Raw genomic sequence first — 15,173 nt, forward strand, 5'->3', positions numbered from 1 at the left:
GGACCTGCAGGACCCGCCGCGCACATGAAGCTCATAGTGCCCAAGCAGCAGTGTAAGTACCGCCGGGGCGCTCTGCGGCGTGGGAAGGCTCTGCGGGCTTGGTGCGTGCTGCTTTCCCAAATGTTAGAATTAAGGAGATAGGTCTGGGAACCTAGGGCGAGTTGTTCTGATTAGGGAAAAAGTAAATAAGTATATTGCAAACATGTTAAATTCGTAATATTGTCCTCATGAGCATCCCCTGTGAATTTTGGTTGGCTGGTTTGAGAGGTGTTAGTGAACTGGCTATTTCAGATTTGGTTTTAAGGCCGTGAGACTCAAACATCCCTATTTGTAATGTACTTAATTGTATATGGTTTATTGATTACTAGGTTTGGTTTTAAGGCTGTGAGAGTCTGACATCCCTATTTGTAAGATACTTAATTGTATATGGCTTGTTGATGAGTAGCATATTTACTTGATCATAGCCAACTTCTTGTAGGTATGGAGATAGTGAATAATTCTGTGGTAAACTGTGCATGTAAAACTCTGCAAGTAAAACAATCCAATGAAAAAACCCACTTCTTTGCACCCTCACTTCGTGAGCCCTTCAAATAAAGCCAAAAAATACTTGCTTCTTTGTTAAAGTTCAGCATGTTCCAAAAGGGTGATCAGAGATAGTCAGGATCACAGCTGCCTGCTGCCAGAACTTAAAGATGTTTCTACTCAGTAGGAAGTAGTGTGTGTTCAGCTACTCTGGGGTTGTTTTTTTTTCTTGTTTCTTTTTGGTTTTGAAATGAAAACTCTTCTGTATAAGCAGAACAAAATAGTTAGAAATGGCCTCAAAGAGCTGCAGCTTTCCCAGGACTGTGTATTAGCCAGTGTCTTTTATAGCTGTTTAAATGTTTTTGCTGAGCTACACATACCCCTTTCCCTTAGAATCTTCTTTGATTAATCATGTAGTACTTATACTACCTATTGATAGTTAATTTAGTCTTCTATCAAATTTTACTTAGCAAGGACCAAATCATTTTCAGTCACAAACTGGTTTTGTAGTCTTTGGCCAGCTTCACGTTTTCATTCATGAGCAAAACCTGCAGAACTTGGTCTAGCTTACGCTGTGATTTGGTATAACTAAGAAGAGTCAGCACTTGTATATCAAACTCTCCATAATAGTAAAAACTATTTTGAAGCAAAGAATAAAGCTTTCAAGGACTCATATAATCACTTGGTTAAGAAAGAATAAGGAATTTGGAATTTCCCTCCCATCTGGAGCAGAAAAAGAATCCGTCAGAGTAAAAAGCATAGGGAACTGACTATATTGCCCAAGATGTATTGACAACCAAATCTTCAGTTGTAGGATCATAATGAAATGAAGCTTTAATGAAAACAGCAGGTGAGGGAAGTGCTTTGTAGAACTATTTTGTAGGCAGTTTATTTGCTGATTAAAATACGTGAATGCTTGCTGATAGACTTTAATTCATAGAGGTTTTTTTGTACAAGAATAAATTTGAAATTTAGTATCACTCTTGCAGGAAATTATGACAGCTCATTGTCACCAGCTTCAAAAATTACTGAAATTCTCCTGGTACTGCACAGCTTTCCACTGCATCAGCCTCTAATGAATACTACACGGTACCATTTTACTGGTTTGTTTGGGTCTTTTAATCCTGGCCTTTGCAGATGTTTGTTCTGTGCTTAAGGGCAGATTGCAAAATGAAGCACAGTTGCCACATGGCCTATGAGGCTTCAGTATTGATTGCAGAATTTGCTTTGTGTGGTGCAGAAGATAATGAGCTAATTGGCATTTCCCAATATTTCAACAAATGAAACCTATCTTTCTGCAGCAATTATTCTTTTAAACCCTTGTAAATTATATGTTTTCTTGATTGTTTCTATGTTCTGACTAAGTGAGGTAGAATTCTGTATTCCTAAGTCTTTTTCTCCTTTGAGAAGGGAAGATTCCCTGTGAAACCTGTGTGCTTTGCTGATAAGCCTGCAATGAAAGAGGACTTGCCTAGTGCTGCTTCCACAGGGAATCCTGCCTTTGCTTTGGTTTTTTCCTTAGTTTAACTAGATGGGTTGTCAGGGATATTACACTTGTGTAAATTTTCTTGTTTTAATCATTAGTGCAGACCCGTTGTGAGACGAGGGTTTACATTACTTTCCTGTATCACAGCACAATGTAATGAATATACGGAAGTATCTATTATGATACCTTTCTGCTCTGAAGCACTCTAGAAGAGCAAAAAATACTGTTGAAGTGTCATGTTGTTCAGTTTAAATGTGATCTTCAAACAGAAGAAAGAAAGAGGGTAGTTAAATGCCTTCATGGACCCCTGTGGAACAGCATTTGTAGCCAAGTAAGAACAAAGATTTTGGCACAACAGTTAAGTAGATTGGTACTTCACAGCAGTATTCTACATCAGACTTAGGGAAGAAGGCAGCTCTACCCCTTAATTCTATTGCTTTTTGTAAATTAAGATAAAGCTTTGAGGTGTCTATTCCAATCAGAATCTTTCATCCACCCCAAGTCAGCTGGTGTTGTTAGTGGTCAAAGAATGTGTGTTTTGAAGCAGCATGTGTGTTTACAACTAACATGCATTGTAATTGCCATGGTTGATTTCTCAAACACTTCAAGTAGTGTGCTTCACGGTAAAGAACACTTGGCCAATATTTAGGTGTTGTGATGTTTGGCTCTGGCATGTTTATGTAGTACTACGTAAGACCAGGTAAAAACTGGGAAACCAAGGTCTTTTCACCTGTGGTCATGCTAAATGTAGAATGCTATGATTATATAGTATATTTTAGTGAAAAGTACAGGAGTGAAAATGGTGCTGGTCCTGTATGGACACAGTGAATAAGTACCACATTCAGTTGCTGAAATTTTGTCCAAGGCATTGGGATATCCCAGTCTTTTACTTGTAAGAATTTCTTCAGGTGGCATGCTGCTCAAGGTTAGTCTCCAGATGCTTTTAGTGTAGGTGGAAGTAAGGGTTGCCTAAGGAGTAGGACTGGTCATAGCAAACCAGACTATTTGGTGTGTTGTGATCCAACATCCCCTGAGTTCAAGCTGCATATCTGCCTTACCACAAGTACCCACTTGCCAACAGGAGTGGGAGACTTAGGCAAGTGATTTCCATCAGGCTGGGTGCTGTTAGATCCAAGAATATGATTGTTGATAGCTAATCATTGCTTTTGGTAGCTTTGCAAATTTAGCTTTTATTAATTAGAGGGGTTTTTTAATGAAGCTGTAGAGGCTGGGTAATGACCTAGTGTCCTAGTGCTATCTTTAGAAATCAGTTTATGGTAATATGACTACATATGTGTGGATGGTCACACCTATTTAATAAACAGCTCTGTGCTTTTGGGGTTGAAGTTTTTTTGGTTTGGTTGTTTTGGGGAGGTTTGTGTTTGGGGTTTTTTTTCTTTTCTGGTGAGAAGGTAGACATTCAATAAGGTCTTGCTAGTGGAGATGAACTGAACATCTTCACCTGATTCATGTGCATGATTTGTTTAGCTCTGGCTTTGTAAGGTTTGAAGAAACTTCCATTACTAAGTAGATATTATTTTTTTAAGCTTCTACAGCTTCTATTACAGATTCTATTTTTGTTTTCTAATTGTATTCTAATACAGATTCTATTTTTGTTCAAAGAAAAAAGCTTCCATTTTATGTGTTTTTATAACTGTAAAACAGGAAGAAGTAACTAAAAATATATGTAAGCTATTATCTGTTTCTTTTTAAATAAAAATCAGTTTTCACAAGCTGTGAGAATCAATTCCATCTTATGTGTGTATCTTGTTTTTATTTATTCCCCCCCCTTACTGTTTCTGGCTCTCTCACCTCTTCTGGACCAAATTTAAACCAGAAGTTCTTAGATCATCAAACTGTCAAGCAATGTAAATGAAATACAGTAGGACTGAATAGGATTTCAACATGTGTGTCCAGAAAGAAAAGCAGCCAAATCTAAGAGATTTCATTCAAAATATTTATGACTAAGATATCAGAGTATTGATACCACCATTCAAATTGCTGATAAAAAGATTGAGATGCTGTACCTGTACTCGAGAAAATACAGGTCGTGTAAGAGACATGGATAAGCTGAAACAAGTTTTGGCAAAAGAAGCTGCTGCAAATTGGTCATGAATAAATCTAGGGCCCAGGTAGAAAGAAAGTTCTAACCAGCAGGATTAAGGCACAACCTCTTTTTAAGAGTTGGGGAGTAAAAGGATTCAGCTAACCTTGTGTGGTAGTTGTTTAAACATCTGAAAAGGATTACCCTTGGTTATCACCTATAATGAGAGCAAATGTTACTTGATAATCCAGGAGTTTCCATTCATTCTTCTTCCCCGAGCTCTTGTCTGCAAGGAGAATGTTGTGATTTGCTCTTCACCTTCCACATGCCCTCCTTATATTGTATGTTAAGGATAAGGTGTTTAAAAATTCAATGTGTTGAAATCTCAGTGTAATAATGCCTTGTAGGAATAGCCTTGTGGCCTCATACTCTTCAGAGTTTATGCAGAAACTAGGTAAAATGTGTCATGGAATTTCACATGGGTGAACCTTTGCCCCAGATAGCACAGCTGTTGGTGTGCATCAGATTACCTAGTTATGCAATACTATAGATACCTTCTGTTTGCATTGTCACATGCTCCTGCAGCTAAATTTTGGACTAGCACAGATTTTTATCTCAAGATAAACCAGTAAGTAGTTGGTGCAGTTTAACGTAAAGAGAATTAATTTTCCTAAGAAGATAAACAGTCTTTTTGATATATGCTAGGCTTTTAATAACACAATTTGTGTCAGTTTTATGGGACCTAGAACTAGATTTTACAGTTAATTTTTATGACTTACTGCTGTGTCGCAATACAGTAGAATAGTGGTGATTTTGCCACAACAATAGATTCTGTTGATCCAACAGGTATGTTGCATACCTACTCCCAAAAAGAGAGAAATCAGTTCATGTCTTATCAGACAATTTTAGTGAAGTGCATTTGTTTTACATTGTGGAAGCATTTCTGCAACCTATGCATTGTCTTCATTGTTCATAGTAAGTCACACAATTTTGACTAACTGTGATCAGCCGAAGGTGTGCGTATGATGGATTTTAGTATCCCCTCCTTGCTTTCCTGGCTTTTCATAATTCAAGAAACTGGACATTTATTCAGGTTATCAATAAAATGCTGGAGTTCAAGGTTTTTTTCCAACAAAAAATCCTACCTCCACTATTTTCCCCCCATTTTCCTTCAAGTTTGTGGTGACCTTATCTACACAAATGTCTTTCCTCATACCCCCCTGGCTGTAGCACTGGGGTCTCCAATGTTTCTAGTGGCCTTTGAATTGTGTTACTTTGTATTCACGGAGACAGCAGCGCCCAGGAGCACATTCCAGTCCGTGTGCACTCTCTTCATCAGCACTGCCTTCAGTGGCATCAGGAAAGCTGAAGTGTATGGGTACTGGCTGAGATGAGTTATCTAAAGATACTGGAAAGAACTGATGGTGCTTCAGTGGTGCATTTTGTTTTGGAGCATATTGATAGCAAAAGATGCAATGTATGCATTTTTAAAATAATCACTGGAATACAAAAGTGTTTCTACTGTAATTTCTGTCGTACAGAAGTTACGTGAATTTCAGTGTGACTTGTCAGACACTTGGAGACTTGTTTTTTGTCCTAATTGGTTGACCAGACAAGATAGTTGTTGTCTTTATTGCAAGTGATTCCAACAGATAGCTGGTGTTAGAAGCTGTGAAGAAAACTAAGCTGCTGTTCTGCATATCTGATATATCTGGTTTTGTTGACTGGCCTTGGGCTCTTTATTTGTGCTGAAGAAAACTGCTGCTGTTCTGAAAGCAAAGTTCTTTTCTTTCTGCAGCTCTCCATTTGGCTCACAACAAACAAAGTGAAAGGAGCTTAGATTCACAGAGAGAATAAATAAAAAAGAAGTGTCTTGGTATTTCTGCTTGGTTTTTAAATGTGAGCATTATGTTGTATCCCAGGAGCTGTACAGACTTGAAATAACTTCATAGTTGTTTTCTACACTACTTATTGCTTGTGAATGATTTAGTTATAACTCCTCAATAAAATTAAATGTCTTGGCAGTCATTGATGAATAACACTGAGCTTTTAGTACTTAACACTTTTATTGCTGGGCTTTATTTGATAGGAGAATGGGATTCTTCTTCCCTCTTTTAAAGATTTAATCTGCACTATAGCTTTAAATCAATTGTTGATGCAAGTAGAGTGTAGCAGATCTTAGGCCCTTAATGTAGAGTATTTGAAGTTGTCTTACAGAACCAGCCTGTAGCTAAGTGTATCCCATAGTCCAACCATACTGCTTTTAAAATTAGGCTTCCTGCTTGCATAGTTAAGATACATCTGAGGAGCAGACTTACTGTTCCAGTGGGACAGGTAATTAAAGTTCTCAGTAGCTTAAATAAAGATGTGTGTAAAGCACTAAAGGGGATTGGCATCCTGAGCTCCACTGCATTGTAATGTTGTACAGTGTGGACCAGATTGCTTTTACATAAATACCTTGTACTTCCGGGAGTGTTTCAGTTACATGTTAGTGTATGGTCACATATTTTTCCTCTTTAAAATAAAGCCTGTTTTAAAAGTACTTGTTTTAAATTCTTCCCACTTCAGGGAGCTCTCATGCATCTGCACAGGATGATGTATATTCCCAAACCTCACATTAGATTTAATTTCAGTGTCTTTGTGTTTTGCAGCTTGTACAGGATGGGAAAAAATGACTTTACAACAGATAACAGTAGGTGCTCTTAGAAAAGGTGGACTGTAAGCAAGCTACTTGGAGTTCATGCATCATGCCTGCCTTGTCTTTAGGAAAAGGAGGGGAGAAAGTGATGATTCTATTATTTGGCATGCAGCATTGGAGCGAAATAACTGTTTTAAACATTTGACATTTAAGGATTGGTTTGGGTGGGGAGAGTGTTCTAAAAATTGCAAAATTTAGACTTTTGAATTACTCAGACAAGAATGATGCTGAGACCCTTGTGGTAAGAAGAAAAAGACTCCAAGCTCCTTTCAGCCTGAAGCCAAGTAACTGAATAAGTGATCTGTGATCATGTGAGGAAGGACAGTGTGTCTATGCCTTCTATGCTTATAAAAATCTTTGCCTCAAGTTGTTTACTTTTAGGTCCACTGGCAGAAAAATCAGTTATGCATAAGGTATTCATGGTTTTAAGTTTGTATCACACTAAGCTGAGATGCCCTAGTTGATAGAATCATGTTTCTACCAAGTCCACCTGATTTTCCCTAAAAACAGGGAGGCAATTGTGTGACTGCAATTTTAGAAGTGTATCTTATATGTTAGCCATATACTCGGTACTTTTAATTTTTCTAAGAAACAGTGCAAACTGCCTCCTGCTGCAGTACCTGTATATATATTTTGTTTTCTCACTTCTTATTTCTTCATAAAGTTAGATGGCTTACTATTTTAAATGTATCAATGTATATATAAGTGGAGCAGGCAGACCAACCTGATTCAGTTAGTATCTTCTGTCTGCATATTCTCCATAGTAATTTTCTCTTGCTATTAACAGAACAAAGGCTTTGGTGGACCTAAGCCAGCTGGGGCAAATGTACATATGCTGAGAAGCAAATAGTGGCATTTCTTATATAGTTGTGCGATAGACTAACAGATATACCAGCAAAGGGAGTCTGTGCTCCAAGGACCTGTCTGTCAGTGGTAAATGCTGAACATAAGCCAGCTTGCTTTCTTTCAGCTGCTATGTACAGGTGGTGTAGTTCCAACATAGCTGCTGGGTCTGGTGGGTTGAAGTCTGGAGGCTTTCAGCATTATGGGAGTTCTGTATTGCTGCTCTTCAGACAGAGCCTTATGACTGTGGAAATTGACTGGCCTTGGAAAGGCAATTGTAGATCTTACACCGAAAATGACTTGAGAAATCCTGTTCTCCTGTTTGGTTGTTTCTTCCTCCTTCCCTTCTTTGTGTATTGGCAGAATTGGTGCCAACTGAGTGAAAAGCAGTTTTGTTTCATTTCACCCATTGGTGCCAATTGGGTGAAATGCTGTAAATGTGTTCTGTCAAGAGGTGCTGACTGAAGAGTAAAATGATTTCCTGGGGAGAAAAAAAATTGTTGCAACCTGCTTCTCCAGAGCAGAATATTTTCACATTTTCTTTATTCTATTTCTTAGCTGAGGCTTTACAAAACCTTAAACTAGAGAGGTGTTTAATACATGTGAATTGACATGTAAGTGACCCTCGGCTCTCAGGAGCCGATGCTGCTACTGTGACTGCACTGAATTGTTCTGCAAATGGTTTAAGTGATATTTGCTAGCTTGTATATTTATAGTGATTTTCTCTTTTTTCCTCCCCAACCCTCTTGTTCTTAGCCTTCCCATGGTTTGGAATGGATATTGGTGGAACATTGGTTAAACTGGTCTACTTTGAACCTAAGGACATTACTGCAGAGGAGGAACAGGAAGAGGTGGAAAACTTGAAAAGCATTAGGAAATACTTGACCTCCAATACAGCCTATGGTAAAACTGGCATTCGTGATGTCCACCTTGAACTGAAAAACTTGACTATGTGTGGACGCAAAGGAAACCTGCACTTCATCCGCTTTCCCAGCTGTGCCATGCACAGGTTCATACAGATGGGGAGTGAAAAGAACTTCTCCAGTTTGCACACCACACTCTGTGCTACGGGAGGTGGAGCTTACAAGTTTGAGGAGGACTTTAGAACGGTATGTGAACAGTTCATATGGGTTCAGTGGGAAGTACTTTGGGACAACATCATGGGAGCCCTTCCATTAAAACTTGTGGGGCAAATAACATTTTTGTTGTCCGTCCTAGCTGGTTAAGACTAACAGAATCAATTTACATGTGTTAATTGATGACACTGCTGAGAACATGGAGTGGGGAGGGAAGGGTGTTCTACTTGCTGGGTATTCTACTGAAGTATTACTGTGCAAGATGTATTTAGTAAATGTGCTTCTTTTTAGAGTACAGCTGTGATGAGCAGAAACCTCAAAATCAACTGAGGGTATGTTATGACAACCTAGAATCCTGACAATACAGGTACTTGCAAACTGGTTATCTATTGGAAAACCAGAAATGAAACTATGCAGGCTGGAGGTTTGATTCAGGTGCCCTTCCCTTTGTACTTCAAGCAGATTGAAGTCAAGAGTCTGAAAGACCAAGCATGGGGGAGAAACAGTGTAAGGAAGCATGACAATACCAGCTAGCTTTTGATTTCAATTCTGGGAGTATGTCATTTGAAGAAAGGCAGTTCATGAGATAAGAGTAGGTCCCAGATCCTCTAGAATTTAAAAATAGCCTCTGTAGGAAACTCCAGAAGCTGATGTAAATCTGAAGTTTTGCACTAGAATACACTACAAAAATTGATTGTGGTGCAGAGGCATGGAAGAGGTGTTATACAATCTGTGTTGGAGAGAAAAAGCATTCAGGAGGCACTCATCTGTTGTGTATCTGTCTGTATTGGGACATACCTCCATTTATCTTCTGTAAAAGAGGCACTAATCTGGTTGTACCAGAGCAGTCTCACTAAGATTAATGTGAGTGATTTGCTTGGCAGGAAGGTCTGACACTTCTGTCCCTGGCTTTTGACCTGTTCCTGTGGGTGAGGGATGGCTGCTGGGTATGGCAGGTTACATCACAGTTGCTTTTCTGTCTCTGCTTCAGTCTAGGGAGCTATTGTACAGATTCACCAACTGCTGTTGCCTGCAGTTCTTGTCTTTGTGTGTTTCATGTTTAATCCCAAGCATCCTTTCCTGCAAGGAGGTTTTTTTTCTTTGTTAATACCCCTCACATACCAGATGACCAAGATCCTAAGGGGGAAAGAGAATGCTTTAAGAGTTCAACATGAATTCCAGCTGTTGCACTGTTGCGCAGTCACTTTCAGTAAACATTAGACTAACTGCTTCCATGTCTAAGGAAGGACTATCAAGTTTCTGAACTGGTGTAGTAGTGCACTGCTATTGCCAGATTTCTTGTCCTTTAGGGTGATTGCAAGTCCCTTAAGTGTTAGGGTCTACTGGTGATTGAATCCTCAAAAGCTTATTTGTCTCATGTTGTGTAAGGATGTTGTCACCAGAGGTAGGATGTGAACTTTAGTTCTAGTCAATGTTCAGGTGTTTTTGCATGTCTTTCCATGTGTCCAGGGGATGATTCAGGTCATGCTCTTTAGTGATGATGGGGAGTCAGTTTGAGACTTTCTGAAGAGGCTGACCATCCCTTTGGAATGGTCAGTCTTTCCGAATTCATTCTTCCTGCATCATATGATAGCAGCTACAGTTGCTTACCCGATAGGGAAGTTCATGTCTCTCACTCCTGCAGCTGTTGAACTGAACTGGAAATTACCTGGTGGCTGTCACAGCTAAGCATTTCTCTCTGTAGCTTTGGCCTTACCTGCTGTAAATCTGCAATTTACAGTGAGGGACCAGTGTCGTCTCAGCTGCAGTATAGTCATTGTAGCACTGAAAGCCACAGTTGACGTTGGGGTGTTTTGCTAACTATTGAACAAAAATATTAGGTCACATAGCAAATGACTGCTGGATTTAGGCATGAAATCCCACATCTCTGCAGTGTTAGTTAACATTCTGTGTGCTACAACACTTGTAGATAGTTTAAGAAAAATCCTATAAAGGCTGGCTGGGGAGATTTGTAGCATAAAGCAATCAGTGAAGTGCACTCACACTCAAGTGAGTGCTTTGAACACCTCTTAGAGCTATCCAGTTCCACACCTTCCTTTATAGCAAGTGTTTTCTTGGCTCAAACTGTTATATCCATAGAGAATTACAGAAGCAAAATGCTATCCATTACATGAAGGTTTGCTTGTTTAATCTCTCTCAAAGGGCTGAGTGTTCTGGGTACCGGCACTTAAATTGTCACACTGCATTAGCATAGTAACAGCAGCTGGCCTTGTTGGTATGTTCTGCTGACTGTAAGTTGACACTGGGCAACAGCTTCAGGACTGCACTCTCAAAGCACTGAAGTGTCTGTTTCAAATATTTGATCACTCTAATGCACCTGCAGAAGTAGAGAATATGTGCCAAAAACAAAGGTGTGTTTGTCAATGTTATTTTCATTAAAAAATCTGGCTAAATGCTAGGAAACTCGTGAATTGATCTTGCTAACATCCTTTGTTCTGGCCCTTTATTTCTCCATGTAAATGCTTTTAAGTTACCCGTCTTTCATTGTTATTTCCTAATGCTTGTGTGACTTTAAGAATTGTATAGATTTAGGGCAAAAGATCCAATATATTGCAAAACAGCAGTCAAATCCCAGAGAAGGAAGTCTTCTAAGATTACAAAAGCTTTTTCTCCTTTAAATAGACAAGCAAACACCCTGTTGTTACTTGCCTGTTCCAGTGTCTAATTCTGAATCCCTAAATGTGTTAAATAAGTTTGATATAGACATCTCTCTTGCTTTTGTGTATTAAAAAATAGCATTAAATTGTGAGGCATCTTCTGTTTACCTTATGCCTGTTTTCTGGGTCATAAAAAGGCAACTACAGAGCTACTCAGGTTTAGCTCTGACCTCCCTCGTGTGTTCTGCAGTGTTGGATAGGAACAGACCTGAAGAAGTCTCTGTGGTCTGCTTGGTGACTGCCAGCATTAATGATCAGTAGCTTAGCAAATAATATGATTCATTCTTAAGATCTGAATGCTACCCCTAAAAGTAGGGAAACTGACTCTATTCATTAAACTAGACCACAGAAAAAATTTTACCTACCATATGGTTATACTTAATGTTCATTGAAGAGAGCAGCAGTAAGTAATTCACCAAAAGGACTGTTTCCATATTAGGGTTTTATTCCTGGTTTTGTTTTTTGTTCTTTTTTCCCCTTTCTGCATGACTGGTCTTTATGGCTGTCTATATTTTCAGGTAACAGTGGTGTTAAGGCATGGATGAATTTGCTGCCTAATTCTGATAATCCTCCCTCCTTTCCCCAACTACCTACTGTCACTTCACATATTCTGTAAATGCTCAAGTAATCACTTCTGTAAAAGTAAAGAGTATTTATACTTATTTGCTTGTATACCTGTGATATAAATGTCTTTATGCTGCCACTCAGTTTTGTAAAGCAACTCAATGTAAAGGATGCATGGGGAATGAGGGGAAAAAAGGACTACTCAAACTTTGTCTAAAACCTGCTCTATTGCAAAATTTCTGTTGATTGCTGTGGCTCAAAGGTTGGATCTTTGTATTCCTTTCCTGAACAGGCACCTGCAGAACCTGACTTGTCTTGATAGGAATTTTACTGCTGGCTTCAGTGGAAGAAGAGTCTGGGCCAAAAACACCCAATAACTTAATCAAGAACATTTGGGATAGGGAAGGAAAGAAATCTTACCAACACAAACTTGAACTAAGGCCTTGACCTTCCCCATAACCTGTAAGGACAATGCTTTGAGAGTGAGTTTGGCAGTTGGATAGTAATTTTGTTTTGCCAACTATTAGCTGATTCTAAGTCTTGACTTTGTAGTATGAACCTGAGGACAGCTTGTAGGCTGTGTGTATCTTAAAACAACCTTGCTATCCTGTGTTGTAGGATGAGCAAGCTGTGTAACTCTTAAGTTAGCATAAGGCACTCAAAAATGTTATTGCCTGAGGAGGAAGGACACTGCTGCTCAGGCCATAGGTGCTGGCCTGTAGTGCATAGACTGGGCTGGAGTTGAAAGTGGCATCCAGAGGATGGGTGAAGTAACCATGATACCTTCTGTTACCATCACAGCAAGAAGCTAGAAGAGTCTTCAGAGGGAGTGGGAGAGACAATGTGCATCTCTTCCCTGTCAAAAGAGAGAAGAGATCCTTACAGCTAGCTGGGCAAAAGGGCAGAGCTCTGCTAAGAATCCCAGACAAGTGCTTTTTTTGCCCAAAGCTGATAGAGAATGAATCTTTTCTTCCGCCTCAGTGAATATTGGACTTGCACTTTATTTGCATTAGACTTTGTCTTGTTTGAATATGAGTGGTTATTTTCCATCTCCATAAAGAAGCAGGGTTGGGGATTGAAGTGAAAATAATCAAAATACAAAGAAAGCAGAGTATGTCTTTATGAAAGTGGCAGAGAGGCAATGGGAGGGCGATGGAAGGAAAAGCTAGATTATAAGCTATCTATTCTAAGAAATGAAAACTGGAGCAATGCCCAGAAGACATAAAAGCCAGAGTGATATAGTAAATGAGGCTGTTGTAATTGTTAATTAAACACTCACGAGATGTTATGTTGCTAACAGTTTCTTACAGAAAAAATCATATTTCTGTTTGAAAGTCCAAGAGACAAATGAACTTGTAACTGCATCTGGGTCCAAACTTTCCTGTGCTCACCAGAACTCAGTGTGAAAATTCAAACTGGGTGAAATGTTTCATGAATTGGAGCTTCATTTAAAACATGTCTGCATACCAGTGGTAATGCGTTAGGCTTCAACCTTGTTGCATATATGCCATGGCTGCCCTCACCTCACTGCTAGAGGATTGGGCTGTTTCATATTTACCTTGCTGAAGAAATATTTACATATCCATAATAATAAACAAATGTGACCCAAGTCTTGTACTTCTGTGCTTCCATACTTCAAAGCAACAACAAGCTGGTAGCATCTTTTTTCCTTTTATATGGCTCGGTACTTGAATACAGGTAAAAATGTTTTTATATTATGCACATTATTTAAAAAACAAACAAGCAAATCAACAAAAAAACCCAAACCTAAACTTTAACAGATAGCACTGTTTTCCAGCACTTCTTGCAAGTGCCCAAGATGGGAGCTTTCATTCTCCTTATAGCAGCATCTGTACACAGTAACAACAGACATTTTTTGGATCCTTGACTTCAAGTGGGTTTCAGGAGTTTGTTGCTTTGGTGTGAACTGTCATGGAGGAAGTGTTGACTACTTTCTTGGTGTGTTGCACCTGCATGTAAACATGGTTGAAGTCCTCAGTCATTCCTTTTGATGGTCCTGGAGAGTTTTGTTCCCTTCTCCAGTGTCTAAAAACAGTCGGGGGGGAAAAAAGGAGTATCTAGAGTCTGGCTATAATGCAGAAAAGTTGTTCTTTTAAAAACTGTACATATGGTTTCCCTGTAACCATCATAAATTTTTCCTCCAGAGTCCTGCATACTCTTTTGTTCTGCAGTTGTTGCTCTTATAGCACAGCTTTCTGACATAACTTTTCTAGAGAGGCACTGTGCTGAGTATAGTTATGGGAGTGCAGAACAGGGTAAGTTGACCATTATGCTGTCTGTCTTCACATTAGGAGTTGTAAAGGGCTGGAAAAATACCTGCAAATGCATTTTGTAAATGTTGTAGGAAAAACATCCAGTTAAAATGTGCTTTTTGTTTTGCATATTTGCACATGGACTTTGGTTCTTGCAAGGAGAAGAGGTTTGAACAGTTGAAAGTTGAGGATAAGTAGAGTGTGGTAGGTCATGTGATGGCAGCAGGAAGAAATGTTTGCCTGCTTGTACATTAGCTACAATGGTTACAGGCACATCTATTTTGCAGTGCAATTTTACTGTTTGAGGCATTGTGAGCTAAGAAACAAATAGCAAAAAAGGCAGTTCTATGTGCAGGGATAGGCACTGAATTGTGACCCTGTTTCTATCATAGCTTCTTTTACAAGACTGGGTAACTACGTTTCTTACAACTTTGCCCTCATTTCTATTTAGAAACAAGAACAGTGGTGGCTCACCAGGCTGTTTAGAGCCTTGAGTGTCTGGTGGCTGCAGAGCTTGTGGTTCTCTGAATGAAGGCAGATTGACACAGAACACTGATACCAGTCTTGCTCATTCCAAAAATGAAAACCAGACTGCTGCAACAACACAGGCAAATAGTTTTTCAGTCTGCTATGAATATCATAGATGAAAGACAGCAGTAATGGGGCTTTTCTGCTTACAATATCTCAGTTGTTAAATATAGCACAGAGCTATAAAAAGCAGAAGAAAATTCTAGTATGTCTTTTATGCATGGAGAGCTGGACCTAATAAAACTTCTATGCATAGTGCTTGAGAAAGAACCTTTGATTAGTTTCTTTTGTTCTGTCCTTACAAAATTGGTGTGCTGACTGGAGAATGTAGAATCAAGGGGTTTTCTGTGGTTTTGCACTGGTGCCAGAAGTGGTTTAGATTCGTATTGTTTGCTTGTGTCTTGCAAGGTCTCTGACTAATGCTTACCTATTTGTAAAAGTGTGGCATGGATCAGACACAA

The 15,173-nt window shown here is 39.1% G+C and overlaps 1 protein-coding gene across 1 annotated transcript; it reads left to right on the top strand.

Annotated features, from left to right (window-relative positions):
• Positions 1 to 24: 24 nt before the first annotated feature.
• Positions 25 to 9,759, top strand: LOC103809020 (pantothenate kinase 1-like; the record flags this gene model as incomplete). The annotated part of the gene is made up of 3 exons (XM_009081832.1): positions 25 to 52; positions 8,350 to 8,706; positions 9,670 to 9,759. Coding segments are annotated over exons 1-3 (475 nt in total), but the record flags the coding sequence as incomplete, so codon positions are not given.
• Between the last annotated feature and the right edge of the window lie 5,414 nt (positions 9,760 to 15,173).

The sequence above is a fragment of the Acanthisitta chloris genome, unplaced genomic scaffold (genome assembly GCF_000695815.1).
Source record: "Acanthisitta chloris isolate BGI_N310 unplaced genomic scaffold, ASM69581v1 Scaffold46369, whole genome shotgun sequence".
Lineage (NCBI taxonomy): Eukaryota > Metazoa > Chordata > Aves > Passeriformes > Acanthisittidae > Acanthisitta > Acanthisitta chloris.